Source organism: Melopsittacus undulatus, chromosome 12 (genome assembly GCF_012275295.1).
Source record: "Melopsittacus undulatus isolate bMelUnd1 chromosome 12, bMelUnd1.mat.Z, whole genome shotgun sequence".
NCBI lineage: Eukaryota > Metazoa > Chordata > Aves > Psittaciformes > Psittaculidae > Melopsittacus > Melopsittacus undulatus.
This window is the reverse complement of record NC_047538.1, coordinates 19,129,890-19,155,441: the sequence shown is the minus strand read 5'-3', so window position 1 is coordinate 19,155,441 and position 25,552 is coordinate 19,129,890. Positions and strand designations below refer to the sequence as shown.

Genomic DNA, 25,552 nt, shown 5'->3' with positions numbered 1-25,552 from the left:
AAGCCCCAAGGAGCAGGCTCTTGTCCTTCCCCTCATCCCATGGCCAGGCACAAGGCCAGGGCACCTTTGTCCCCCAAGGATCGGGTGTCCCTGCCCCCCCCCCCGCCCCCAGCACACACTCTCCGGGCACGCTCACACAAACATCTCTGCTTGACGTTACCATCACGTGTGGGGACGGCACCGGGGCCCGGCCTCCCCCTGGCACCCGTGGGCTCCGGGCCTGCCGTGGGCGCCCTGCCCGGCTGAGGGGAGCGGGGCAAGGAGCTAGTCCTGCCTGGAGCGGGGACCTGCACACCCATGGTGAGTGTGGGGCCTGGAACCATGGAAGGGGTCAGGGAAACGTGGGGTGCTTCTGGCTTCAGTGGGGTGTGGAGGTTGGGGGGATCAGCTTAAGGGTGACCCCCTCTGTATGGAGCCGGGTTGGGGTCAGCGGGGCGGCCTCACTGCCCTCCTTAGGGTGCTGTGGGGAGCTGGGGGCCATTTCACCCCCTTCATGCTGTGTGAAGGCAGAGCACAGGGAGCCCCCCCATTGCTCCCTCCCTGCCAGCACCGGGCTCAGTAAAACCAGCTGCGGCTGAGGCAGTGGGGCCTCGGCAGTGCTGTGGGGAGTGATGGCGGCTGGGGCTTCGGGGGTGCTGTGGTGGCAGTGGGGGGGCTCTGCGGGCGCCATGACGGGCTGTGCTCCCCAGCACAGGTGAATGCTGCTGCCGGCCCTGCTGCTGCTGCTGTGTGCACGCCTTGCCCTGACCAGGATGTCCAGTGCTCGGCCCAAGGAGGAGCAGGAGCAAGAGCAGGAGCAGGAGGAGACCCCAGCAGCTCCCACCACATCCAAGCCTTCAGCCGGGCCGAGCCCCCCGGCCCCCAGCAGCATGGCGGGGGGGGAGCAGGAGCGCATCGCCGTGTACAGCCCCGCAGCACTGCGCCGGCCTGCCATGGCCAAGTTCGTGCTGGGCTCCTTCGAGGACAGCAGCCCCGAGGATGAGCTGAGGGCTGCGGCCATCAGGGTGGGCAGGAGGCACAGCAGCCTGGCCGTGGCGGGGGGCACGGAGCCCACCACCATCACCACCCTCATGGAGCCGGATGGCATGAGGTACAGCAGCGCGGTGAAGGTGCCATGGCTGGGGTGGGCAGATGGTTTGTGAGGGCTGCTGTTGCTAACATGGAGGTGCACGTGTGGGGGCTCTCTGAGCCCCACACTGATGCTCTTACCCTGTTCCTTTTGACTTGATGCTGCGTGAAGACCCCCGCTGAGGCTGATGGCAGCAGCCCGTGATGAGCAGGCCGACCCGAGTGCTTTGTGCGATGGCAGCACCGTATGCATGAGTGTGGCAAGGCTTGAGGCAAAGGTTGCTCTGTTAGAGTGGGTTTTGGGTGTCAAAGAAGAGGCTGGAAAGTGCTTTTGGTGTGCACGGTGCTCCTTCAAATGCTGCTTCCCCAGAACCGTGGCCAGATTGGTGAATTACTCCTGTTTCCACACTTTGCTGCTTCCCTTTGCCTCTGTGCCTGTATCCCAGTGCTGGGAGAGGCTGTGCCGCTGCACTGCCTGTGGCGCTGGTTGCCAGAGGATGGATGTACATCAGGGAGCAGGGATTTTCTTGCCTGGCAAGGCAGGGTTGGGGTTGGTTGCAGCGTGTGGAAGGGCAGCAGTGGGCACTGTTGGTGTTTCCATGCTTTCACCATCCCTCTGGGTGCCAGTTTTGTGCATGAGCATCGCTGGGGGCATGCCGGGGGGTGTATGTAAACCTGCAGGCTGAGCTGAGCCTTTCGCACCTGTGTGTGTGTGTACTTGTGCATGGAAGCGTTGTCCTGCATCCTCAGGGATGGATCACCCCAGGTCCCGGTCCTGCTGACAGCTTCTCTTTGCCTCTGCTACAAGGAAAGATGCTAACACCTTGTGCATGGGGGAGCCCAGCATCCCATGAGGAGCAGGGTACATAGGTGCTCCTGTGCCGCTCCTGCTCTTCCTCTGCCCTTACAACCATTGCAACTCAAGGCAGAAAGGTAGCTCTTTGGTGCTCTTGTGATGAGCTGATGGAAAGAGGATGAGCTTTGCTTTGGGGGTAGCTTCCCACCCAAGCAGAGCTCACAGCCATTCAAAGTACTGGACACAAAGTGCTGCTGCTCTGCTTGCAGTGAAAAGACCTTTGAGGATATGTGCTACAAAACATGATGGTGTCTTCTTGCCTAGCTGAGGTTTCGGGGGCTTCCATGCACAGTGCTGCTGTTGGGGTATCTCTGCTGTGATAAACCCTTCCCTGCTCAATGCAGTGCTCCAGCTGCTTGGAAAATACCCTGGGTGCAGGGAGGGACTGGGACATTTCCCAGCATCCCAGAGGTTTCAATGCAGTTTCCCCTTAAAACCAAACCGCACACAGTGCTGCTCGTGTGAAAGCTGCTGGGTCAGGGGAGCCCTGGGCCTGCTGCTGTTGCTTCTGTACAGCTCCCCCACAGGGTAACAATCAACAGCCCCACGTTAGGAAGGGGGAATGTGAGGCTGTTAATGAAAATAGAAAGTGTCTCCAGACGGCAGCAGGGCCGAGGGGGAGCACGTGCCCGGCTGCCAGGGAGGCTGCCAGGCCAGACCCTCCTGCGCCCGCCTGCCAGGAGGTGGGAGGCGCGAGGCTGCCTTATAGCAGTGCTGGGCTGCAGCTCGGCCGCTGCCGGGATGCCCCATGGCCTGCGGGACAAGGAACAGACCCTGGAGGGCACGGGAATGCCCTCAGTGGAAAACCATGGTGGGGGTGAGTGTGGCCGGTGAGCCTGGGGGCTGTGGAGCCAGGCAGCGAGGGCTGGATGGGGTCTGATCCGGCAGGGAGCTGTGGCTGCAGGCTGGGTGAGAGCACATTCCAGAGGCAGCTGCGGGGAGCCTGCTTCAGGCTCTTCCCAAAGGTTCCTGCTTCCCCTTTGGTGACCTTAATGCAGCTCATAGGGGCACCTCTGTCTGCACCCCTTGCAGACCTGCTGCTTGCCCCATGGGGTTTGGAGGCAGCAAACCTGGTTTGCCTTGCATGGACACTGGGGGAAAGGCGTTCTGTGTCATCCCATGTACCTGTTAGTTGTCCTTCTACTCGCCCCACTGGGGGTTCCGGGTGTCCTCTGGGGACATGGGGATAGATACAGCCCTGCAGTGGGGTTTGGTGTGAACAGGGAGCTGGGGAAGGGGCTTGCAGCTGCTGTAAGGGGGTTTTTGTGCATGTAGCACCCTGGCAGTGGGAGGGAGGGTCTGTGCTCTGTCCCCAGGCACTCTCCCTGCTCCAGAGTGTTTCCAGCAGCACATGGGGGATGTTTTAATTGCAAAACACACTCTGTCCACCCCAAATTTCTTGCCCTGTATAACTCAGCCAGCACCAGTTTTCCTCTGCGGTGTTGCAGTGGGTGGTAAATGTCCCTGGAGAGATCTGGTGCCCAACAGGAGCTGGTGGTGAGGAAGGTGAATCCTGGTGTTCCCATGTGTGTCAGTAGGGTGAAAGGTTTTATGGGGTTCCTTGGGAGAAGCAGTGGAGGGGCACAGTGTGGTCTCCAGTGCCTGCTGCTGCCCGGCTCTCTGCAGGTCCCAGCCAGAGCCAGCACCAGCACACACTGTGCCTGGTGGTGCTTCCCCCCATGGCTGTGGGCTCGCTGATGGCCATCATGTCCCACTGCAGGCCTAGCATGTCCGGCTCGCACCTAGCGAAGAAAGGACGTGAACACAAGAAGATGGATCTGCAACGGGACTTCACCGTTGCCTCGCAGGCTGAGTTCGTCACCCGCTTCGGTGGCAGCCGTGTCATTGAGAAGGTCTTTCCCTGCACGCCTTTGCCTGGCTCACTGAGCAGGGAGGAGAGGTTTCAATCTCACACCCCCTGTCCTTGTCCCCCCCCCAGGTCCTCATTGCCAACAATGGCATCGCTGCTGTGAAGTGCATGCGCTCCATCCGCCGGTGGGCCTATGAGATGTTCCGAAATGAACGTGCCATTCGGTTCGTGGTCATGGTCACCCCTGAGGACCTCAAGGCTAATGCAGGTGATTGTGAGCTCCCTGCCGTGCTGCTGAGCTGGGGCAGCCCTTTCATCTCCCTGCACTGCTGCCTGGGATGTGGGGGCTCTGCAGGGTCACACACACTGGCCTCCTGTGCAGCCAGATTGAGGAGTGAGTGATTCCTGCAGCCTCTCCAGCCTCTGTGGGATGCAGGATTTGGAGAGGGGGTCCAAGGGGAGTGGGGTGAGGCTGGAGGGACTGCCTCCAGCTATTGCCATGTCTTGCAGAGTACATCAAAATGGCAGATCACTACGTGCCTGTCCCCGGAGGGACCAACAACAACAACTATGCCAATGTGGAGCTGATCGTGGACATTTCCAAACGGATCCCAGTCCAGGTAAGAGCGGCTCATGGGCCTCCCACCCCTTTGCTGGGGGAAGCTATGAGGGCAGAAGGAGCACTTGGAAACAGGGCGATGTCCCTCTGTGTGGAGGAGCTAGGCATGGTACTGGGGACAATGGGAAGATGCCAGGCAGGAGGTAAGAGCTCAACTGCTCCTTCTCTTGTGCCAGGCGGTGTGGGCTGGCTGGGGACACGCCTCGGAGAATCCCAAGCTGCCAGAGCTGCTGCAGAAAAACGGGATAGCTTTCCTAGGTAAGGTCTCACTGCCTCCCCTGTGCCAGAGGGAGCAGTGGACACGGGGCTAGTGTGTGCACGTATGGTCACTCCCTGCATCATGTGTCTGGCATGGCAGTCACCAGTACAGTTTCCTGGAGCTGTCTTGGGAATCCCACTGTTTTCTGGGTTTTCCCTGTAATCCTCATGCTGATGCAGCATCCACAGAGGAATGTTGGGTGGGAGCAGACCTCATGGGCTTCCCAGCCAGGGACAGCCTAGAGAAGGGTCAAGCTCCAGCAACTTTGGGGGTTTCCGCACACCCCACTCTTTGCAGAAGGGCTGATGGTGCTGGCTTGGTGGGGAGCAGCTTTCTGCAGCACCCACACGATGGGGCCAGGCTCACTGGTGGGGCTGGCCTAGCTCTCACCCTTTTCCTCCCTGTTTGAAGGTCCCCCCAGTGAAGCCATGTGGGCACTGGGGGATAAAGTTGCTTCCACCATCGTGGCTCAGACACTCCAGATCCCCACACTGCCTTGGAGTGGGAGTGGTAAGTGCCTCCTCTACCCAGCCCCCCCCATTTCTCCCCTCCCTGCCTCTCCTGCTCCCCCAAAGCAAGCACCAGGGCTGGGGTCCCTGGCCTGGCAGAGAGCTGCAGATATTGGGGATCCCACTGCAGCCAAGCAGTTTCTGTCTTGGGAAAAGGAGTTTTTTGGAGGTGGGGTGCATGGAAACAAGGGAAATGGCATGTGCCAACACATGGTCCCCATCTCCAGGGCACAGCCAGCATGCCACCACAGCCATGCCATCCTGGCAGTAACCACAGCCCTGACTGTGCCCGCAGGTCTGCTGGCCCAGCAGTCAGAGGAGGGCCAGAAGCATCAGCAGATGATCAGCATCCCCCTTGAGACGTATGACCAGGCCTGCATAAAGGACGTGGAGGAAGGCCTGGAGGTAAAAAGCTTGTGGAAAGCTGTTTGCCTCTTATCCACTACTGTTCTTGCAGCGTGCATGCCCTGGCCCTTTCGGCCTCCAAGCACACGTGACAGTGATGCAAGGCTGTTCCAGCAGCAGTTTGTCCCTCTGCATGGATGTGACTCAGGGCAATCCTGCTTGGGGATGCATGGGGCTGGTGCAGGGTGGGCTGTTGGGGTCCGAAGCACTTCAGTCACCCCAGTACTTGACCTGCCTTAGGTGGCCAAGAGGATCGGCTACCCACTGATGATCAAGGCAGCAGAAGGTGGTGGGGGCAAAGGCATCCGAAAAGTGGAAGCGGTGGAAGAATTTGGTACCTGCTTCCGGCAGGTAGGAGATGCTCAGACCACCCATTCCCATCCCCATCCCATCCTGGGGCATGCAGCAGGGTCCTGCTCCCACCCGGTGCTCACCCAAGACCTGTCTCCATCCTGGGATGAATTCTGTGGGGTGATGCCAGAGCACAACCCTCTCCCAATGCAGGTGCAGTCGGAGGCCCCCGGCTCCCCCATCTTCCTGATGAAGCTGGCACAGCACGCGCGGCACCTGGAGGTGCAGGTGCTGGCCGATGAATATGGCCATGCCATCTCCCTCTTCGGCAGAGACTGCTCCATCCAGCGCCGGCACCAGAAGATCATTGAGGAAGCACCGGTCAGCATCGCAGCACCCGCTGTCATCGAGGTGATGGAGCAGGTGGGTCTTAGGGCAGCGGAGAGCCTCAGGCCCTGTTTGTGCATGCAAGGACATGGCTGCTTGCTCAGGATCCCCCGATTCTGGTGCAGTGGGCAGAGGGTCATTGCTCCCCATGGTGATCTCGCCCTCTCCCACAGTGTGCTGTCAGCCTGGCACAGAGGGTGGGTTATGTGAGCGCGGGCACCGTTGAGTACCTGTACAGTGAAGATGGGAGCTTCCACTTCCTGGAGCTGAACCCACGCCTGCAGGTGGAGCATCCTTGCACGGAGATGATTGCGGATGTGAACCTCCCTGCTGCCCAGCTGCAGGTACCTGGGTGCACCCGGGTGACTCTGGGGGCTTTGGGGGAAGCAGTCTTGTGATTCAGGGGAAGTCTTGCTCCAGCAGCTCAAGCCCTTACTTCTTGTACAGATCGCAATGGGCATCCCCTTGCACAGGATTAAAGACATCCGGGTGCTGTATGGGGAGAGCCCCTGGGGCGATACATCCATCAACTTCCACAGCCCCACCAACACCCCCGTGCCCAGGGGCCATGTCATTGCTGCCCGGATCACCAGTGAGAACCCCGAGGAGGTGAGCCACAGGATGGGCTTTTGTGCACCGGCTGGGGGGACCCTGCCTTTTGTGGGATGAACTGGGCATGGACTTCCCCAGCTGGACAATGTTCATGGGCACTAAACCCATGGGATTGGGGATAAATGGCATGGGGGTTTCTCCATGTCTTTCTGCTTTGTCTTCATTCAGGGTTTCAAGCCCAGCTCGGGGACAGTGCAGGAGCTGAACTTCCGCAGCAGTAAGAACGTCTGGGGATACTTCAGTGTGGCAGCAGCTGGGGGGCTGCATGAATTTGCTGATTCCCAGTTTGGGCACTGCTTCTCATGGGGAGAGAACCGGGAAGAGGCCATCTCGTGAGTGTGATGGGGCAGGGCAGAGAGGGGGTGTCCTTGGGAAGATTCGTGATCAGTGCACGAGCCAGGAAAAGTGGCTTGTATCTGAGAGGACCAGTGTGGTGCCACTGGGCTGAGCTCTGTTTGTGCTGCAGAGACTGTGTCCAAAGCCACAGTTTTCAGGCTATGGTGGTGCTATGGCCCCAGCACATCAACCTGATCCTTAAAGACAGGGTTTGGTGATCTGCTAAGTATATGTTTAGTGCCAGTGAGCAACAGTGTTTAGTCAGTACTTGGGTGACTACGTAATGAGTTTGTCTGTGGTATTGAAGTGTTTCAAGTCCCTGTGGTTCCCTGGTTTTCTCAGCTGAAAGCCAAGCGCCACCTCATCAGTCATTAATGGAGGGGTTTGCTCCCTAAAGGAACATGGTGGTGGCCCTGAAGGAGCTGTCTATCCGTGGGGATTTCCGGACCACAGTGGAGTATCTGATTAAACTGCTGGAGACAGAGAGCTTCCAGAACAATGCAATAGACACAGGCTGGCTGGACCATCTGATTGCTGAGAAAGTGCAGGTAGGGGAGCATGGCCCCCCCAGGGCTCTCACTTCCCTTCTGGTGTGAGACCCAAGCACTGTTCTCTTTCCTCTTTCCTCTTGCACAGGCAGAGAAGCCGGACATAATGCTGGGTGTCGTCTGTGGTGCCCTGAACGTTGCTGATGCTGCCTTCAGGACGTGCATGACCGACTTCCTGCACACATTAGAGAGGTACAGAACTGGGGCTGCCTGATGGAGGCTTAGCTGTAACATGAGCACAGTGGGCACAGGGAATGCATGTCCTAAAGGAGGGCTTCTGCAAGCCTGGAAACCCAGGAGCTGTTCTCCCTGAGCCATCTTCTTTCCCAGTTTTACTGTTAAATCTCTGCAAATCTGGAGGCAACAGTCAGGAAATGGGTATCTGCTGAGGCTCAGGGCTCCAGCTTCTCCTCTATGGCTTTTCTGGAATGGGGGGGAAGTTTCCCATGGTTGAGAAAACAGCTTTCAAGGGAAAGCAGCTTGGTTGAACACTGTTTGCTTTTCTTTTTGCACTTGAATGTCAAGGTTATTCCTGCAGCCCTGGAGGACACCCGGGGCTCTCCCACATACCCTTATCTCAGTGTTTTGCCAGTTTCTGGCCTGTCTCCAGCTGCATTTTTGTGAGGTGCTCATGTGGGTCATGTAAAGCAGATGCTTGTCCCCTGTGGTCACCTTGGCAGCCTCCAGCATGGCCCAAGGCCAGCAGTGATGCTGACACCTCGCACACTTGGCTCGGTGCGGGGCAGGCGGCCCCTGTGGTGCCTGACCCGTCTGTTGTGTTCCAGGGGACAGGTCCTGCCAGCAGCCTCCTTGCTGAACCTGGTTGATGTGGAGCTCATCTATGAGGGTGTGAAATATATTCTCCAGGTGAGGATGGGGCTGTGGTCCCCTCAAACCAGCCACAGCACTTTGGGACAGGGGTGTGTGCTCCAGTCCTGAAGGAGAAAGATGTAATCAGTGTGAGGCTGTCCTTTAAAAACCTGCAATGTGAAAAATGAAGTTAATAACCTCATTTTAAATAGACATTTTCATAAGTTTAGTAGAGGACTGCCTCTTCTTGCTTTTAAACCCTGTTAGTTGAACTTTATGCAAAAGAACCCTATTTAAAAGGAAAGCAGCTGGTGAACCATGAGTTAAACCAGCTCCAGGCTGTGATTTGAAGCAGGTCTGTGATTCATCCTGAGGTTGCTGCCTCCTGCTCTCGTGGCACAGCCCCATCCCGTGACAGCAGGCTGCTCCTGCGCAGACCCTTGCAGCAAGCATGGGGAGATGCTCCTTACCTTCTGCCATTTCCACTAGCCCCCAAAAGGCCATTGCATGTGTTTTGGGGGTTGCACTGAGTGTTCTCCCTGGCCATTGCCCACAGGTTGCCCGTCAGTCCCTGACAACGTATGTCATCATCATGAACCGCACTTACATAGAGATTGACGTGCACCGGCTCAACGACGGTGGGCTGCTGCTCTCCTACAATGGCAACAGCTACACCACCTACATGAAGGAGGAGATTGACAGGTACCTGTCCACCAGGCCCCCAGCAGCCATCCTCCCTGACCAGGAGCTGGGTGGTGAGACCTTTCCCTCTCCTTAAGATACCGGCTCACCATCGGCAACAAAACGTGTGACTTCAAGAAGGAGAAGGACCCAACAGCGCTGCACTCGCCCTCGGCAGGGAAGCTGCTGCAGTACACGGTGGATGATGGTGGCCATGTGGATGAGGGGAACGTGTTTGCAGAGATTGAGGTGAGCTTTGCAGGAGAGCCTGGAGGAGCTCTGTCCCTGCAGTGCTGGTGGACAGCAAAGGTAATATGCTGCCATGATGCTGAGAAGCTGTGAAGCACATGGGTGCTGCTCACTGGGTGACTATGTCGCCCATCCTCATCCAGGTGATGAAGATCATCATGACACTGACCGTGGAGGAGTCCGGGCGGGTGCATTACATCAAGCGGCCGGGTGCTCTGCTGGAGGCTGGCTGTGTCATAGCCCGGCTCGAGCTGGATGATCCCACCAAAGTGAAGCCTGTGAGTCTGCCTGGGCTCAGCTGTGCTGCTGTCCCCTCCAAGTGGACATTCAGTGGGGATAAAACAGAGGAGCTGCCCTGGTTGGGGCATCAGCAGGATTGCATCCCCAGACTGGCACAGTGTGGCACTTGCATGGCCATGCTGCATCCTCCAGCTGGCTGCACTGGGGCTCAAGTGGCTGCTCTGTGTGCAGTGGTTTTGCTCTGCATAAGTGTCATGTGTGCTCACTTAGTGTACAGAAGCTCATATACAGGTTTTAGTGCTCTGTCTACATCTCCCTGTTTTTGCATTGTTTTCATGAAGGGGAACAGGCAGAGACATGAAGCTGCACGTTTTGTGCTTCTGCTGTATCTAACCAGAAGCAGTCAGTGGAGAGGTTGTGCTGGTTTCTCTGGAGCAGCTGCAGCTCTCGGGGGGCTCAGTCCCATGTCAGCAAGGACATTGCCCATCACACCTCTCTCTGCTCTCTACAGGCTCAGCCGTTCACGGGGGGGCTCCCACCTCAGCAGACCCTCCCCATCACGGGGGAGAAGCAGCACCATGTTCTCCGCAACGTGCTGGACAATCTCACCAATGTCATGAATGGGTACTGCCTGCCCGAGCCCTACTTCAGTGCCAAGGTGGGTATGGGGCAGAGGTGGTCGGTGTCCTGCCCTGCTGCCTCCTGTTTGCCATGATGGCAAGGTGGGTATGTGGGCACCACCAGCTTCTGCTCCTTGCAGGTGAAGGAGTGGGTGGCCCAGCTGATGAAGACCCTGCGGGACCCATCCCTGCCCCTCCTGGAGCTGCAGGAGATCATGACAAGCATCTCAGGCAGGATCCCGCTGTCCGTGGAGAAGTCGATTCGGAAGGTGATGGCTCAGTATGCCAGCAACATCACCTCCGTGCTCTGCCGCTTTCCCAGCCAGCAGGTGAGAGCCATGGGGTGCACCCCTGGCATGGCCTTTGCTTCCTTTTTATTGTGAGTTTCTGCCAGAAACTGTCATGCCAAAAGATGTTATAAAACACAGAATCCCAGACTGGTTGGGATTGAAAGGGACCTTAAAGCTCCTCCAGCTCCAACCCCTGCCATGGGCAGCGACCCCTTCCACTGGAGCAGCTGCTCCAAGCCCCTGTGTCCAACCTGGCCTTGAGCACTGCCAGGGATGGGGCAGCCACAGCTTCTCTGGGCACCCTGTGCCAGTGCCTCAGCACCCTCCCAGGGAAGAGCTTCTGCCTAAGAGCTCTTCTCAGTCTCCCCTCTGACAGGTTAAAGCCATTCTCCTTGGCCTGTCACTGCATCCCTTGTCAAAAGTCCCCCGAGCTGCACTCACCCTGTGCCCTCTCCCTGCAGATTGCCAATGTTCTGGACACCCATGCAGCCACACTGCAGAGGAAGGCTGAACGGGAGGTCTTCTTCATGAACACACAGAGCTTGGTGCAGCTGGTGCAGAGGTGAGCCCCCTCCTGTCTGTGACCTCCCTGGTGTCCCCAGCACTGCCACCACCTCGCAGCACATTGGACTCTCTGCTCCCCAGGTACCGCAGTGGCATCCCAGGCTACATGAAGGCCGTGGTGCTGGACCTGCTAAGACGCTACCTGCAAGTGGAGACACAGTTCCAGCATGGTGAGGGCTGAGGGGCTGAAGGGGCCTGGGGGGGTCTCTGGGGGTCTGCAGGGCTCACACTGTGCTCTGTCCCACAGCTCACTATGACAAGTGTGTCATCAGCCTGCGGGAGCAGTGCAAACCCGACATGACCCCGGTGCTGGAGAGCATCTTCTCTCATGCCCAGGTGGCAAAGAAGAACCTGCTAGTGACCATGTTAATTGTGAGTACAGCCCCTGCCCTAAGGCACCACAGGTAAAGGCTGGTGGTGGGGAAAAGGCTGAGCCAAATCAAGCTCCGTATCACTGCAGATGGGATATGGCTGTGGGTGGCAGTCATAGCCCTATGCTTTCCCTTTGAAAGTGTATGAACACCTGAAAAACTGCTTTCCTGCTCCTCTGTTTAATGCCCAGGGTTTGGGGATTGCATTCTAGTGTCTGCCTTGTTAGTGTTTGGATCTCCCCTCTGTAGCACAGCATTGCTGCACTTGGGTCAAAGAGCAGCATTTCCCCATCTAAGCTCCTTAGCTCTTGTCCCCAAGGTGCTGGGGATGTGGGAGGAAGCCATCCTGCAGTGAGGGACCTGAGCCATGGTGGTGTGTGCTTTGCAGGACCAGCTCTGTGGCCGTGACCCCACACTGACAGATGAGCTGACAGCCATCCTCAACGAGCTGACACAGCTCAGCAAGACCGAGCACTCCAAAGTGGCCCTGAGAGCCCGGCAGGTCTGTGAGCACCTTGTCACCCCGTCCCCATCCCTGTCCCCATGCCCTGTGCTCCCAGCAACCTCTCCCCTTGCAGGTGCTCATTGCCTCTCATCTGCCTTCCTACGAGCTGCGGCACAACCAGGTGGAATCCATCTTCCTCTCCTCTATCGACATGTACAGACACGAGTTCTCCCCTGAAAACCTGAAGGTTGGGAATTGTGCTTTTTTTCCCCAGTTGGAATTTAGGTGGCTCTATGAGGCTGCAAGGTGTTTAGCTTTAGAAATAGCCCAAAAAGCAATCAAAGCCTTGTTGCAGTGTCAGTGCCTGTGTGGAGGAGAGGAGAGGGTGCAATCCGTTGCTACCAGGCCCCATCTGCTGCTCCTCTCCTTGGTTGGTGGGGGACTGATATGTGGATCTATGTCAGCATCCGGCAGTGTCCCCATGATGGACTGGGTGTCCCATACTGAAGGATCCTTCTGGAGCATGCCTCTGCCATCCTGCGATGGAGCTCGGAGCTCCCACTTCATCCTTGCCTGAAATCTTGCTTTCTTCCCCCAGAAACTGATCCTCTCAGAAACCACCATCTTCGATGTCCTTCCCATCTTCTTCTACCACACCAACCAGGCAGTGCGCATGGCGGCACTGGAGGTGAGGGCTGGGGGGGTCCACAGAGGCATGGAAGCTGTGGAAGGAACATGGATGTGTGTGGTGGGAGCAGGGGCACAGGGGTACCTCCTGCTGTCCCCCTCCAGGTCTATGTGCGACGTGGGTACCTGGCCTACGAGCTGAACAGCCTGCAGCACCGGCAGCTCTCAGATGGCACCTGCCTGGTGGAGTTCCAGTTCATGCTGCCCTCCTCCCACCCAAACATGTATGGGGGTTTGGATCAGCTCCTCCATGCAAAGCATGGGGACCCTCAGAGGGAACTGCTGCACCCTCCTTTTACCAGTGGAGCAGGATGAGCCCTCTGTGGGTCAGGGTCCTGTATAGGACCTGTGTGGTCCCTTTTGGTCCGAGAAGCGGTGCCTCTACCCGTGGCTGATGGCTGCCTTGTTCCCCCATGCAGGATGTCTGTCCCCGTCAGCATATCCAACCCTGACCTGGCCCGGCACAGCACTGAGCTCTTCATGGACAGTGGCTTTTCTCCCCTGAGCCAGCGGTTGGGAGCTATGGTGGCCTTTGACAGATTTGAGGACTTCACCAGGTGGGGTGCATGGACATGCCTTGCTGGTCAGACACGTGTCTTTTGGGTGCTGATGCAGTCATTGGGGGGAGCACAAGGGGGTGGAAGAGCCAAAGTTGGCAGCACCTCTTGTTCCTACTGCAGCCAGAGGTTGGGGATGGGTATTTCCAGTACAACAGGCACCATGGTGGGGACATGACATGTCCTGTGAGGACACATGAGCCTGAGGAAAGCTGCCTGGCACCCATTAAACATCTCTGCACATGAACACAGCAGCACTCAGCTGTGTTTCATGAGCTGTGGCTGTGTCATAGGCTGGTGATCCTGGTTTGTTCCCAGTGCTGTTCCCTCAGGCAGGGGTGGATGTGACACACAGACTTGTCACCCCATCCCTGCTGTTCGGGCAGGAACTTTGATGAAGTGATGTCCTGTTTTGCCAACCCACCTTCAGAGAGTGCATACTTGAATGAGCCACGAGCCACCATCTATGAGGAGGAGGAGGCCAAGGTGGGCACAATGCTGTTTCTAATCCCTCTCAGGTGGTGCTGGGATGGCACTGCAGCTGCTGCTGCTTGTGGTCCACCCATGGGTTTGGTTTTGTTCCCAGAACATCCACGAGGAGCCCATCCATATCCTCAATGTTGCACTCCGCTGGGCTGATCATGCAGAGGATGAGAAGCTGGTGCCCATCTTCAGAGCCTTTGCCCAGTCCAAGGTCTGTCACTGGGGCTGAACCCCGTGTTTGCAGACCCTGCAAAACCCTGCACCCCACAGCAGCCGCTTGGGTTTTGTTTGCTCCCTCGGTGGAGATGTTTTTAAGCTCTTGTGACCAGTGGCCTCTGCTATTTCCATGTAGAAAAAGTTCCTCATTGACTGTGGTCTCCGGAGGATCACGTTTCTCATTGCCCAGCAGGTGAGTGCAGACTGAGCTGCAGGCAGGCAGTGGCTTTGGGCGCATCGAGCTTCTGCCTGCCTGAAGTGCCTCGAGACATCTCTAAGTAACCTGCAGCCATAACGCTGAGTGATGGATGCACCTCCTGAGCATCAGGAGCTGGCAGTTAATTAATGAGTTCAATGAGTGATTTATCTCCTGTATTATCCTTTATGCTGCTAATGTCTCCTGTAATGTGTGGCTCCTGTGTGGCCGCTCCACAGCTTTAAGGTGCCTTTTAAAAGCTTCAATTACTCCGGTTCGTTTCCCTCTGGGGCAGGAGGAAGCCTGCAAAGCCTTTTCTGTTTGATGAATGCACTGTAAAGTGTGCCAGAAGTATTCACAGTGTTCTCTTTTCCCTTTGCTCTAGAGAGAATTCCCCAAGTTCTTCACGTTCAGAGCCAGGGATGAGGTAGGAGCTGTGACTGGAGCAGAACCCATCCAGGGGTGGTGACCAGCCCCTCACTCACCCCCCCGTGCTGCCCCAGTTTGCAGAGGACCGCATCTACCGGCACCTGGAGCCAGCACTGGCCTTCCAGCTGGAGCTGAGCCGCATGCGCAACTTCGACCTGACGGCCATCCCCTGTGCCAACCACAAGATGCATCTGTACCTGGGGGCTGCCAGGGTGCAGGCGGGCACCGAGGCCACCGACTACCGCTTCTTCATCCGTGCCATTGTGCGCCACGCGGACTTCATCACCAAGGCAAGGCCACGCTGAGCCCCGGGGTGCAGGCAGAGCTGGGGTGAGTTTGGGGTGCTAAGGGGTGCTCTGGCCACCCCTGAACCATCCGGTGCGCTGCAGGAGGCTTCCTTCGAGTACCTGCAGAATGAGGGTGAGCGGCTGCTCCTGGAGGCCATGGATGAGCTGGAGGTGGCCTCCAGTAACACCAATGTTCGCACCGACTGCAACCACATCTTCCTCAACTTCGTCCCCACGGTCATCATGGACCCCTCCAAGGTGTGTTTCTTGGTGTTTGGCTTCCTGCTTCTCAGTGTGTTGCTGATCAGTGTGATGGAGACTGTGTCATCCTCAGGCTTGGTACCATTGCACAAATATGCAGCCATGCCTCACACTGGCTGTCAGCCCTTGATCCCATCCAGTGCCCACCAGATGCTAGATGGGAGATGGATTTGGCACCCCCAAAGACTCCTGCAGCTTAATTTCTGTGTCAGACCTTCACTGTGGGCTGTTTGCTGCGGAGATGCTGAGATTTCACACTTCACAATGATCAGGGATTTTTGTAGAGACAAGCAGGTGATTTGCTGGAGAGCACAGGGGTGAGCAGCAGACTCTTCCTGCAGGGAGTGTATGGTCTGAAGGAGCAGGGCTGTGTCCATTCAGAAGGATCTGGAATACCATCTTCCCATTTCCCCAGTGGAGAGGCTGGATATCAGCACCAGCCCACAGGGAGAGGGGAAAGGGGGTTTCCCAAACCAAATCCAACATGACTTTGTGGTGGGGATGCACAGGGGCTGCCTTGGCATTGCACACTCTAGGACAGTGCTGTCACTGGGGCCATTGACCCACCTGTGTCCCATCCCATGCCCAGATCGAGGAGTCAGTGCGGTCCGTGGTGATGCGCTATGGCAGCCGCCTCTGGAAGCTGCGGGTGCTGCAGGCCGAGGTGAAAATCAACATCCGCCTGACACCCACTGCCAAGGCTATCCCCATCCGCCTCTTCCTGACCAATGAGTCTGGCTATTACCTGGACATCAGCCTCTACAAGGAAGTGAAGGACCCCACCACTGGCAGTGTGAGTAACCACAGATGTCATAACCCAACCACGACTGCTTGAGCAGCTGTTGGCACAGAGAAGCTTTGGGGTGGTTGCTGCAAGACTCCTCATGTACCTGCAGTGCTGGTGGATCCCAGAGCCCCTGGGACTATGCAGCAGCATTCCCAGGGCTGGTCTGGTTTCACTGCCCTTGGTGCTGCATCCATTTGGGCACCTCAGGGTGATGCTTGGCTCCAAAATGGTGCTGAGCTCCATCCATTCGGACTCCTTGGGGTATTGCTGGTGGGTAGTTGAGCAGGTTTTGGTTTGGGAGGACAGTGTTAGGGTGTTACTGGTGCTTGCAGCACACTCTGTGCCCTCAATAGCAAAGAGCGGGGTTGAAAATCGTGTTATTTGGTCAAGTAGAGCCACAGACATGAGCACCTTGGCCAGGCAAAGCTCAGCAGTGCTCCAGCCCTGCCAGGCTCTGGCACCTCAGTGCTGCAGAGGGGCCTGGCCTGCGTGCCGAGGGCAGGGAGCCAACGCTCTGCCCTTCTCTGCAGATCATGTTTCAGTCGTTCGGGGACAAGCAAGGGCAGCAGCACGGGATGCTCATCAACACTGCCTATGTCACCAAGGACCTGCTCCAGGCCAAGCGGTTCCAGGCGCAGTCCTTGGGCACCACCTATGTGTATGACTTCCCAGAGATGCTCAGGCAGGTCAGTGTGGCTGAGAGAGGGGTGGGCTCCAAACCACTGCATTTGCTGTTTATTGCCCCCCTGCCCGGATATTCCCATCTGCGGGGAAGAATCCGCTCCCCTGAGCTGGCAAATGACAAAGAGAAGAGCCCAAGCCTCAGCACTTTTGGGTATATGAAGCATTTCTAAACCAATTCCTAGCTCTTGGAAGCTTAACATCTTGGAGGATGTTAACCATAAAACCTCACACAAGGAGGTCTGCAGCAGGGTGGGGGCTCTAACATGGGGTTTTACTCCCACCAAGTCCTAGCCTGCTGCAGGAGTGTGTGTCTGTGCTCAGTGATAGCCTCAGGGCTGCCCCAGCCCCCTGCTTACAGCTCATCCTGTGTGCTGTGTGTCTGCAGGCTCTCTTCAAGCTGTGGGGCTCCTCAGAGTGGTACCGCAAGGACATCCTGACCTATACCGAGCTGGTGCTGGACTCGCAGGGGCAGCTTGTGCAGATGAACAGGGCTCCTGGAGGGAATCAGGTAGTGAAGGGTGATTTAGGAAAGCGCTGGTGGTAAGCTGTGCTGCAGGAGGTGGGAAAGGCTGGTGTTTAAAGCCTTGGAGATGCTCCTCAAGCGTTCTCTCAGTTGGTCAGTACAGCTCAGAGCCCTGTGACCTCGTGCTCTTTGGGGACAGGTTGGGATGGTGGCTTTCAAAATGAAGCTGAAGACCCCTGAGTATCCGGAGGGCAGGGACATTGTGCTCATCTGCAACGACATCACACACAGGATCGGCTCCTTCGGGCCCGAGGAGGACCTGGTCTTCCTGCGGGCCTCGGAGCTGGCACGGGCCGAGGGCATCCCCCGCATCTACATCGCTGCCAACAGCGGCGCCCGCATTGGCTTTGCTGATGAGATAAAGCACATGTTCCAGGTGGCCTGGGTGGACCCTGAGGACCCCTACAAGGTGGGTGAGCACCTCCCCTCCTGCCAGCACGGAGAACAGGAGGCTTCTCTGGTCATTCCCTGCTCACATCTACACTGGGATCAATGAGCACGTGCATGGAGGGCTTCACAGTTCACAGCTCATCCTCTTCTTTGTTTCCAGGGGTTCAAGTACCTGTACCTGACCCCCCAGGACTACTCAAGGGTCAGCACCATGAACTCAGTGCACTGTGAGCATGTGGAGGAAGGGGGCGAGTCCAGGTGAGCCCCCATCCTGTGGGGCACCCCAACCCTGCACTACACCCCTGCCAGATTGCAGCTCCCACATCCAGGCTCAGCATCCTGCCAGGCAAGTGAGTGCTTCCCTCTGTCCTACCTATGCCACTGTGGCTCTGCTTTCCCCACAGGTATGTCCTTCTGGACATCATTGGGAAGGAAAATGGATTTGGGGTGGAAAACCTGAGAGCTGCTGGTACCATCGCTGGGGAGTCTTCTCGTGCTTACGATGAAATAGTGACCATCAGCATGGTACGGCCATGGGCCCCTCCCTGGCTCCACTCCTCCCCTGTCTCCTACTTGCTCTTAAGGTCACCCTGAGGGAAATAATGGGATGCAACAAGTGACCTGGCACAACCTGAGTGTGCAGACCCCTGCAGAGCATCATTCTCCCAGGCTGTGCTGCAGCCCTGTCTCCATGTGAGACAATAACCCCACATGTCCTTGTGTGTGTATCTAGGTGTCCTGTCGTGCCATTGGGATCGGTGCATACCTGGTGAGGCTGGGCCAGCGCGTCATCCAGGTGGAGAACTCCCACATCATCCTCACTGGTGTCACTGCTCTCAATAAGGTACCATGCCCTGGCCTCATGTCCTCTCCTGGCACTGTCCCTCATGCCACTACATGCATGGACTCCTTCCCTGTCCCATGGGAAGAGGTGGCAGGTCCCTGCACGTCACCTCATAGGACCTGTCTGGAGGAGCTGCCACAGGAATAGTTTGGCTCTGGCCCCAGGGGCAGGACCCATCTCTGGGCAGAATGACACTGGTTTGAGCTGATTTCAAACCTGCTTGGCTAAACCAATGCATTTGTCAAAAGCAGGATCCATTTGCTTTAAGATCAGCCTGATAGACAGAGGTGGAAATTCAGCCTCAGCCAAGGGGGAGTGTGCCTGTGCTGGTGTTTGGCTTACAGCAAGGAGGAGCAGCTCCTGTGTGAGCAGAGACTGATCTGTGTTTGTGTTAATTCTGACTAGGTGCTGGGCCGTGAAGTTTACACCTCCAACAACCAGCTGGGAGGGGTGCAGATCATGCACAACAATGGTGTGTCCCATGTCACTGTCCCTGATGACTTTGCAGGGGTCTACACCATCCTGCAGTGGCTCTCGTACATGCCCAAGGTAGGAGGGTACCGCAGGAGGGTGGTGTGGGGAGTCACCCCATAGCTGCCTGCTGACCTGCCCTCTGGGGCTCTCCCTTGCAGGACAACCGGAGCCCAGTGCCCATCATTGCCATAACTGACCCTGTTGAGAGAGAAATCGATTTTATCCCTTCCAAAGTCCCTTATGATCCCAGGTGGATGCTGGCAGGGAGACCCCATCCGAGTAAGTGAGAGCAAGCTGAGACCTCTGCAGCAGTGCTCCCAAACATACCTTGTAGGTGCAAAGTGCAGCTCCTGGTACAAGAGGTGCTTTTTGTGGTGCGCAAGGAGCTCTTCAGCGCTCACCCTTGTGCCACTCCACCTTTTCCTGTGCTCTGCAGCAATCAAAGGGACCTGGCAGAGTGGCTTCTTTGACCAGGGCAGCTTTATGGAGATCATGAGGCCGTGGGCTCAAACAGTTGTGGTTGGCAGAGCAAGGTACTGGTGGGAGCAGGGGGCAGGGAGACATGCAGGGAGCCTGTACATGTGGCCGTGCTCTTATGCCCTGGCTGTGGCATTGCTTTTGGGATGATGGAGTGGGAACACCTCTGTGGTGGGGCTGGGGTGCAGCATGGAGAGGAACTGGGCTCTGCTGAGAACACCCTGCCCTGCTGCAGGCTGGGAGGTCTCCCTGTGGGTGTCATCGCCGTCGAGACCCGCACCGTGGAGGTGACCATACCTGCGGACCCAGCCAACCTGGACTCGGAGGCAAAGGTGTGTGGGGAGACCTCAGTGTGTCTGGATGGCAGCTGGGAGGAGGCTGGAGGGGGAGCAGGGAAGAAGCTTGGTGTGATCCTTTGGCTTCTCCTTACACATGGTGGAATGAAGGCTGCTCGCTCAGTTCGCTGTCTGTCAGCTCTCACACCATGTGTTGCTGACCTAACAGCGCAGCATGATGGGGAGCACTGGTGCCAGTCTCAGTGCTGCTGCTCTGTCTCTTCCAGATAGTCCAGCAGGCCGGGCAGGTCTGGTTCCCAGACTCTGCTTTTAAAACAGCCCAGGCTATTCGGGACTTCAACCGGGAGCATCTCCCTCTCATGATCTTTGCCAACTGGAGAGGCTTCTCCAGTGGCATGAAAGGTACCTGAGCTTGGGGTGCCCACCTCTCTGGACTGAGGGTACTGCTGCCACCCCATGGGGTCTTGGGATGACCCAGCCCACCAGTGCCCTGCCTACACTGCAATAGGATGTGGGATTGGGCTGGGGGTGGGATGAGGCAGTGCCAGGACCCAGGTCCCAAGGCTTGGTGGGTTCCTGCTGGGCTGCCTTTGGGGTGCTGGTTTGGTCTCTTCAATGGTGGCTTTGGGAACCCATGGCCATCAGAGCACCCAGCTAAATCCCTTTGGCTTTCAGACATGTACGACCAAATGCTGAAGTTCGGTGCCTTTATTGTCGATAGCCTGCGGGACTTCAAGCAGCCCATCCTGGTCTACATCCCACCGCATGCAGAGCTGCGGGGGGGCTCCTGGGTGGTCATTGACTCCACCATCAACCCCCTGTATGTGGAGCTCTATGCAGACAAGGAGAGCAGGTCAGCATCCAGAACACATCTACATCCTCTGCAGCCTGGGTGTGGGGAAATGAGAGCTGGTGCATGGGGACTGCAGAGTCATGATGCTGCTGAGAGCTGCCTGGACCTCTTGTCCTGGGGTTTATTCTCCCCTTCAGTCCCTCATCTTTGCCACTTTTTCCTTCCAGGGCAGGCATTTTGGAGCCCGGAGGAACAGTGGAGATTAAGTTTAGAAAGAAAGATTTGGTGAAGACCATGAGGAGGATTGATACAGTCTATGCCAAGCTGGCTGAGCAGCTGGGTAAGAAAAGGGTGTTTCAGTTTGCGGGCACTGGTAACAGTAAGATAAAACATGAGGCCCAAACACCATCAGGAAATCCTTTAGTGTTCCTCTGTGAAAATTCCTCATGGCTTTTCTGATGGTGGAGCCTACTGAGAGGATGTGGTGGTACTTTAAAACACCTGTATATGGTGCTGGACTTTTCTTCCATGCTTTGAGATGAAGAATGGCAATGGCCATGCCGAATCAGTGCCTAATGAGATGAACACAAAGCAAAGGGATGTGATGCTGAGCACCTTGTTTCCTGGTGGGGGTGGCTGATGTGGGAGCACAGCCCCTGGGGTGTCCTGTGGGATCCCATCACAGGGATGGAGGGGGTTTGCTCAGCACAGCATCTCCCACAGGGACCCCCGAGCTGCCCGAGGCACAGCGCAAGGAGCTGGAGCAGCAGCTCAAGGCCCGGGAGGAGCTCCTGCTGCCCATGTACTATCAGGTGGCCCTGCACTTCGCTGACCTGCACGACACCCCGGGCCGCATGCAGGAGAAAGGAGTCATCACAGTGAGCCCGGGCACCAGGGGATGGGGCTGGGCACGGGGGGGTTGCTGTGGTGGCACAAAGTCCCTTCCTATGGGTCTGGGCTTCAGTGCTCCTGCCCTGGGTGCAGAGACCCCCAGGGAGAGCTGTGAGGGAGCAGGTGCTGCCATCAGCTCCTCTTCCTGCAAAGACAAAGCAGGCTCTGCCCCGTTCCTGCAGGACATCCTGGAGTGGAAGAGCGCTCGCTCCTTCCTCTACTGGCGCCTGCGCCGGCGGCTGCTGGAGGAGGTGGTGAAGGCTGAGGTCCTGAAGGCAAACAGCGAGCTGAGCCACATCCACATCCAGTCCATGCTGCGCCGCTGGTTCATGGAGACCGAAGGAGCTGAGAAGGTACCTGCAGCCCCAGCCTCCTGAGGCACCCCTGGGGTTGTCACCTTCTTCCCTGTCACTCAGGCACTGTCCATTAGAGCCTGTAAACCTGGGATGGGAACTGCTGTTTTCCACCCTGTGCCGGGGTGGATGTTAACATGCCAGGCAGTGGGGATTGTGCTGTGTTGCATATGTGGGCCTGAGAAGTAAAACCCCATTGCCTGATTTTGTGATGGGAGCCAAAACCCCGAGGCCGCAGCAGAAAGGGGGGCTCAGGCTGGGCAGGCAGCAGGACCTCTTGCCCACGGTGCTGCTCTCTCCAGGGCTACCTCTGGGACAACAACCAGGTGGTGGTGGAGTGGCTGCAGAAGCACCTGCAGGAGGATGAAAGCACACAGTCAGCCATCCGGGAGAACATCAAGTACCTGAAGCGGGACTTCGTGCTCAAGCGCATCCGGAGGTGAGCGGCCGCAGGAGCTGGGACGGGCGGTGATGTCCCCTCGCTGGGGACACCATGTGGTGGAGAGGAGGCAGCTCTCGCTGCAGCCTCCCTCTCCCTCTGCCTTGCAGCTTGGTGCAAACCAACCCCGAGGTGACCGTGGACTGCATCATCCAGATAGCTCAGTACCTCACCCCTGCGCAGAGGGCCCAGGCTGTCCATCTCCTGTCAACGGTGGATAATAAGAGCCCATCTTGAGCCAATGGCCGGCAGTGTGCAGGGCAATTGCCATGGGGCAGCAGGGACATGGGGACAGGCGGCTGCCCAGAGGCCAGACCTCACCTCCTCACCCGGCTCCTCAGCCTTGAACTGAAGCTTTGGGCTCTTACTCGTGTGCCTAAATAGAGGATGGCAGTGTTTGGATTTAAGCCCTGAAGCTGGTCTTGCCATCCATCCAAGGCCCCTCTGGCGCTGGGGTGTTCGTCAGAGGGGCAGCTTGGCAGAAGATAAACTCATCCTGAGCCAGGCCTGGAGTCTGGACCTGGTGCAGAAGTTGGTTTTAAATCTAAAGTCTTTTACTGTGTTTTAGTTGCAAGCTCTGGCCTTGGTCTTTAAAGCAAGCACCGGAGTCAGCCACATCTCTGGAGACTGGATGGAGCTGGAAACACAAACTGCATGGCTCAGGCACCACAGGGAAGTGGGATGAAGAGGAGGAGGAGGTCTCCATTGACCAGGCACTGGCACAAGGAAGTGTAACACCTGCTTAAGCAGCACTCTCAAAGTGCTGGTTTCTGATAAACTTGAGGACTGTGAGGAGCAGCTTGTCCCATCCTTCCTGTTCCTGTGGAGCCATCAGTGGATGGGACCGAATGGCTGGTGGCCCCGAAGAGACATCAGCGAGTTGTGCAGCAGGGACAGCAATGGATCCACCATGGTCTGACTGACCCAGCTGTTCCTCTCGCCTGTTCCGTGTCCTTTCTGGCTGCTCCTGCAGCTCCTTGAGGTGTTTTCAGCCTGTGGCTCCTGCAGGGGATGGGGAGGAGGGAGGGGACAGCCCCGGGTGCTCCTGCCCCAGTGACCCGGGTCCTCTGCCTGAAGCACAGTGGTTGGGGTGAGCTCTGTCTGCCTGCACCTGTACCTTACATCTGAAGTGGCCTTTGATCTTGGCTCATGGAGGGGAGATGTGCAATGTGCTTTGCAGTGTCTCTGTGCCACTTCACCAGCACAGGGGTGGTTTTGCCTTGCAGGGTGGTGATGGGAGGTGGGATGCCTGCTTCCAGGGCAGTGCTGGCCATGCCTGTGGGGTCCCACAGGGCCTGTGGGGGGTCTTCCTGTCCTAGGGCTGGAGGGGAGAAAAGGGCTTAATGAAGTGCTTTGTGTTTAGGAAGGTGTTGTTGCACTTTGCTAGGAAGGGGATGTGGTGGTCGCTGTACGGGAGCCAGGCACAGGCAATAAAGGGAGCCCAGCTCTCGGGCAGCTCTCCTGACCTCCCCTGCTGTCGTTGTCTAAACGTGGTGGATCTGAGCAGGGTTGGTGCCTCTGCCACTGTGGAGCCCCCTCCCTGCAGCACCAACACTGCTGTGGTGCAGAGCAGCCCTGAGCATTCCTCTTGTGTGTACTTCCCCCTGCTCCAGAGCTCTTCCATGCAATGAGCTGGTGGAGAGGTTTTCAGGAGCAGGTTGGCAGGAAGAGCTCATATCCCACATACCTGGGAACTCCTCTCCTGTGGGATTTGAGCCAGGGGCAAACTCCTGGCTTGGGAATGGGGGGAAGCAATGAAGCCTGAGGGAAGCTGCTCTTCCAGAGGGGAGCTTTCACCTCCTTTTGCAGATGGACACTAAGACTCCTGTGTGAGGGGATGAGATGCTCTGCTCTCAGTGGGGGCATGTGAACACCCCACTCGTAGACTGCGGAGAAGCACCTGCTCCTCATCCCTAACTTACATGCGAGTATCTCCTGGCTGGGTTGGATTTCCAATAGCGGATGCCTTGGAATGGCTGTTAATGGGGAGCTGCAGTGTGGCACGGTGACAACACCCACAACCACAGGCTGAGTGCTAAGAAAGGTTTATTTAACACATGAAGAAGCAGCGCTGCCGCCGCTCACAGCAAAGGATCACTCATGACAGTCAATGAGGATGTGGAGCATCCTTTGGAAGAGGCACCTGTGGGCAGATGCCTGTGGGAAGATTCAGGCACAGACCAGCCCCTGATCTTCAGTGGGGTTTCCAAGCCCCAGCGTGTGGCTCCAGCATCCTGCAGTGTGCGATGAGGAGCCTGCGAGCACATGGATGCAACCCCAGGAGCCAGGAGTGTCTATGGATGCACAGGAACAGATGGAGCGTGAGATGTAAGCATTACTCCATGGTCACGGAGGTGTGAGTAGACTAAATGCTGAATTCCCACATCCATTAACTTTGTAGATTCTCCGGTGTCTCCTCATCCTTTGGCAGGGCTGTTACCAGGTACAAACCAGGGTTTGACAGTGTAAAAGCCTCCGTTAGCCTCAGCTGTACTGGGTTCACCAGGAGAGAGCCTTGTGATGGTCACTAGGAACAGTTACAATATTTGGTCTCTGAGTTACTCCTTATAACACTTGAGTTTCACAGTGTCCAAAGTGCTTCTTTCAAGGTAGTGGAACAACAGCCCCTGAACTCCTTGCATTTGGAGCATGAATAATTTAGCAGGTGTAAAGCAGGCACTGCAGCATTTGACAAACTTCCCATTGTTTCTTTCCACAGCAATAAATATAAATAAATTTACAAAGAGGAGCACTGCCTAGCACGGAACAGACAGGAGCACGATGCACAGCTCTAACCACTTCTAATCCCCTAAACCCCCTAAAAACAGGCATCATTCCTAAAACCTCCTACTTTAACAATTCAGTAGTTCCACTCCCTTTGCAGGTAAGGGCTCTGCTTTTAATCCTACATAAAACAGTTCTCTGCTATGGGTTGGGTTTGTCACTTTTTAGTATTTTTCCTCCTTTTTTTCCTACCTCATAACAATAAATTAACAATAGTTACATCCAAAAAGCAATAGGGGTGCAGGTGGCTCCAGAATCTGGATGGTCCTTGTTCAAGGGCAATTGTTATTTGGTAACTTTAGGAAAAGAGATGGAATGGTGCAGGATCAACCCTTTTGGGCTCCAAGTTGGTGCTGCCCTGCCATTGGGTTGTTGGCTTCTGTGTATGTGGTGCCGGAAGAGCATACACATGTTAAGTCCAGAGCCCAGCACCAGTTAAGTGTGTGTACTTAACCGGGCTGGTTTTAACCTTTGTTACTTTCTAGTCTGAGGCCTTCCCCATCCTTCTGGAGAGCTCCCCAGTCCTGCAGCCCCAGGGTCCATTCCCCTTCTTCAGCCTTCCAGTGGGTGAAAGTGGTTCCAATAGTGACAGTTCGGTTTATTTTGGCATCTTGTGCTGTGTCCTAGGAAACAGCATCTGCAGGAGGAGCTCTCTTATTGCTTTCAGGTTGGATCTTAATGGCTGGGAGCAACTGGCCCCTGTGTTGGAGGTCCCTGGCATGGTGCAGAGC

The 25,552-nt window shown here is 56.7% G+C and overlaps 1 protein-coding gene across 1 annotated transcript; it reads left to right on the top strand.

The window, feature by feature from the left end:
- Nucleotides 1-1,055: 1,055 nt before the first annotated feature.
- ACACB (acetyl-CoA carboxylase beta) lies at nucleotides 1,056-22,285 on the top strand. Its single transcript, XM_034068231.1, has 52 exons — nucleotides 1,056-1,090; nucleotides 3,645-3,777; nucleotides 3,864-4,002; nucleotides 4,245-4,354; nucleotides 4,530-4,611; nucleotides 5,024-5,122; nucleotides 5,417-5,526; nucleotides 5,767-5,877; nucleotides 6,031-6,240; nucleotides 6,378-6,548; nucleotides 6,652-6,813; nucleotides 6,985-7,148; nucleotides 7,550-7,700; nucleotides 7,789-7,892; nucleotides 8,486-8,567; nucleotides 9,067-9,212; nucleotides 9,290-9,440; nucleotides 9,584-9,718; nucleotides 10,192-10,338; nucleotides 10,441-10,629; nucleotides 11,052-11,152; nucleotides 11,236-11,324; nucleotides 11,402-11,526; nucleotides 11,914-12,027; nucleotides 12,104-12,217; nucleotides 12,569-12,658; nucleotides 12,763-12,881; nucleotides 13,077-13,214; nucleotides 13,601-13,700; nucleotides 13,801-13,908; nucleotides 14,050-14,106; nucleotides 14,495-14,536; nucleotides 14,613-14,828; nucleotides 14,928-15,083; nucleotides 15,676-15,879; nucleotides 16,404-16,559; nucleotides 16,943-17,065; nucleotides 17,220-17,489; nucleotides 17,631-17,728; nucleotides 17,875-17,995; nucleotides 18,204-18,314; nucleotides 18,720-18,863; nucleotides 18,947-19,067; nucleotides 19,225-19,321; nucleotides 19,501-19,597; nucleotides 19,828-19,963; nucleotides 20,237-20,414; nucleotides 20,582-20,694; nucleotides 21,078-21,232; nucleotides 21,428-21,598; nucleotides 21,901-22,037; nucleotides 22,148-22,285. Exons 1-52 carry the CDS (start codon nucleotides 1,071-1,073, stop codon nucleotides 22,272-22,274), a joined length of 6,744 nt encoding a protein of 2,247 aa, XP_033924122.1. The 5' UTR covers nucleotides 1,056-1,070; the 3' UTR covers nucleotides 22,275-22,285.
- The last annotated feature ends 3,267 nt before the right edge of the window (nucleotides 22,286-25,552 follow it).

What these genes read in the sequence shown, in the direction of transcription:
- ACACB (XM_034068231.1), top strand. Translation starts at nt 1,071, where the DNA reads ATGGAGCCGGATGGCATGAG. An exon ending in GCCGCTTTCCCAGCCAGCAG is followed by an intron (nt 10,630 to 11,051) that starts GTGAGAGCCATG and finishes CTCTCCCTGCAG; the next exon opens with ATTGCCAATGTTCTGGACAC. An exon ending in CAAGCTGGCTGAGCAGCTGG is followed by an intron (nt 20,695 to 21,077) that starts GTAAGAAAAGGG and finishes CATCTCCCACAG; the next exon opens with GGACCCCCGAGCTGCCCGAG.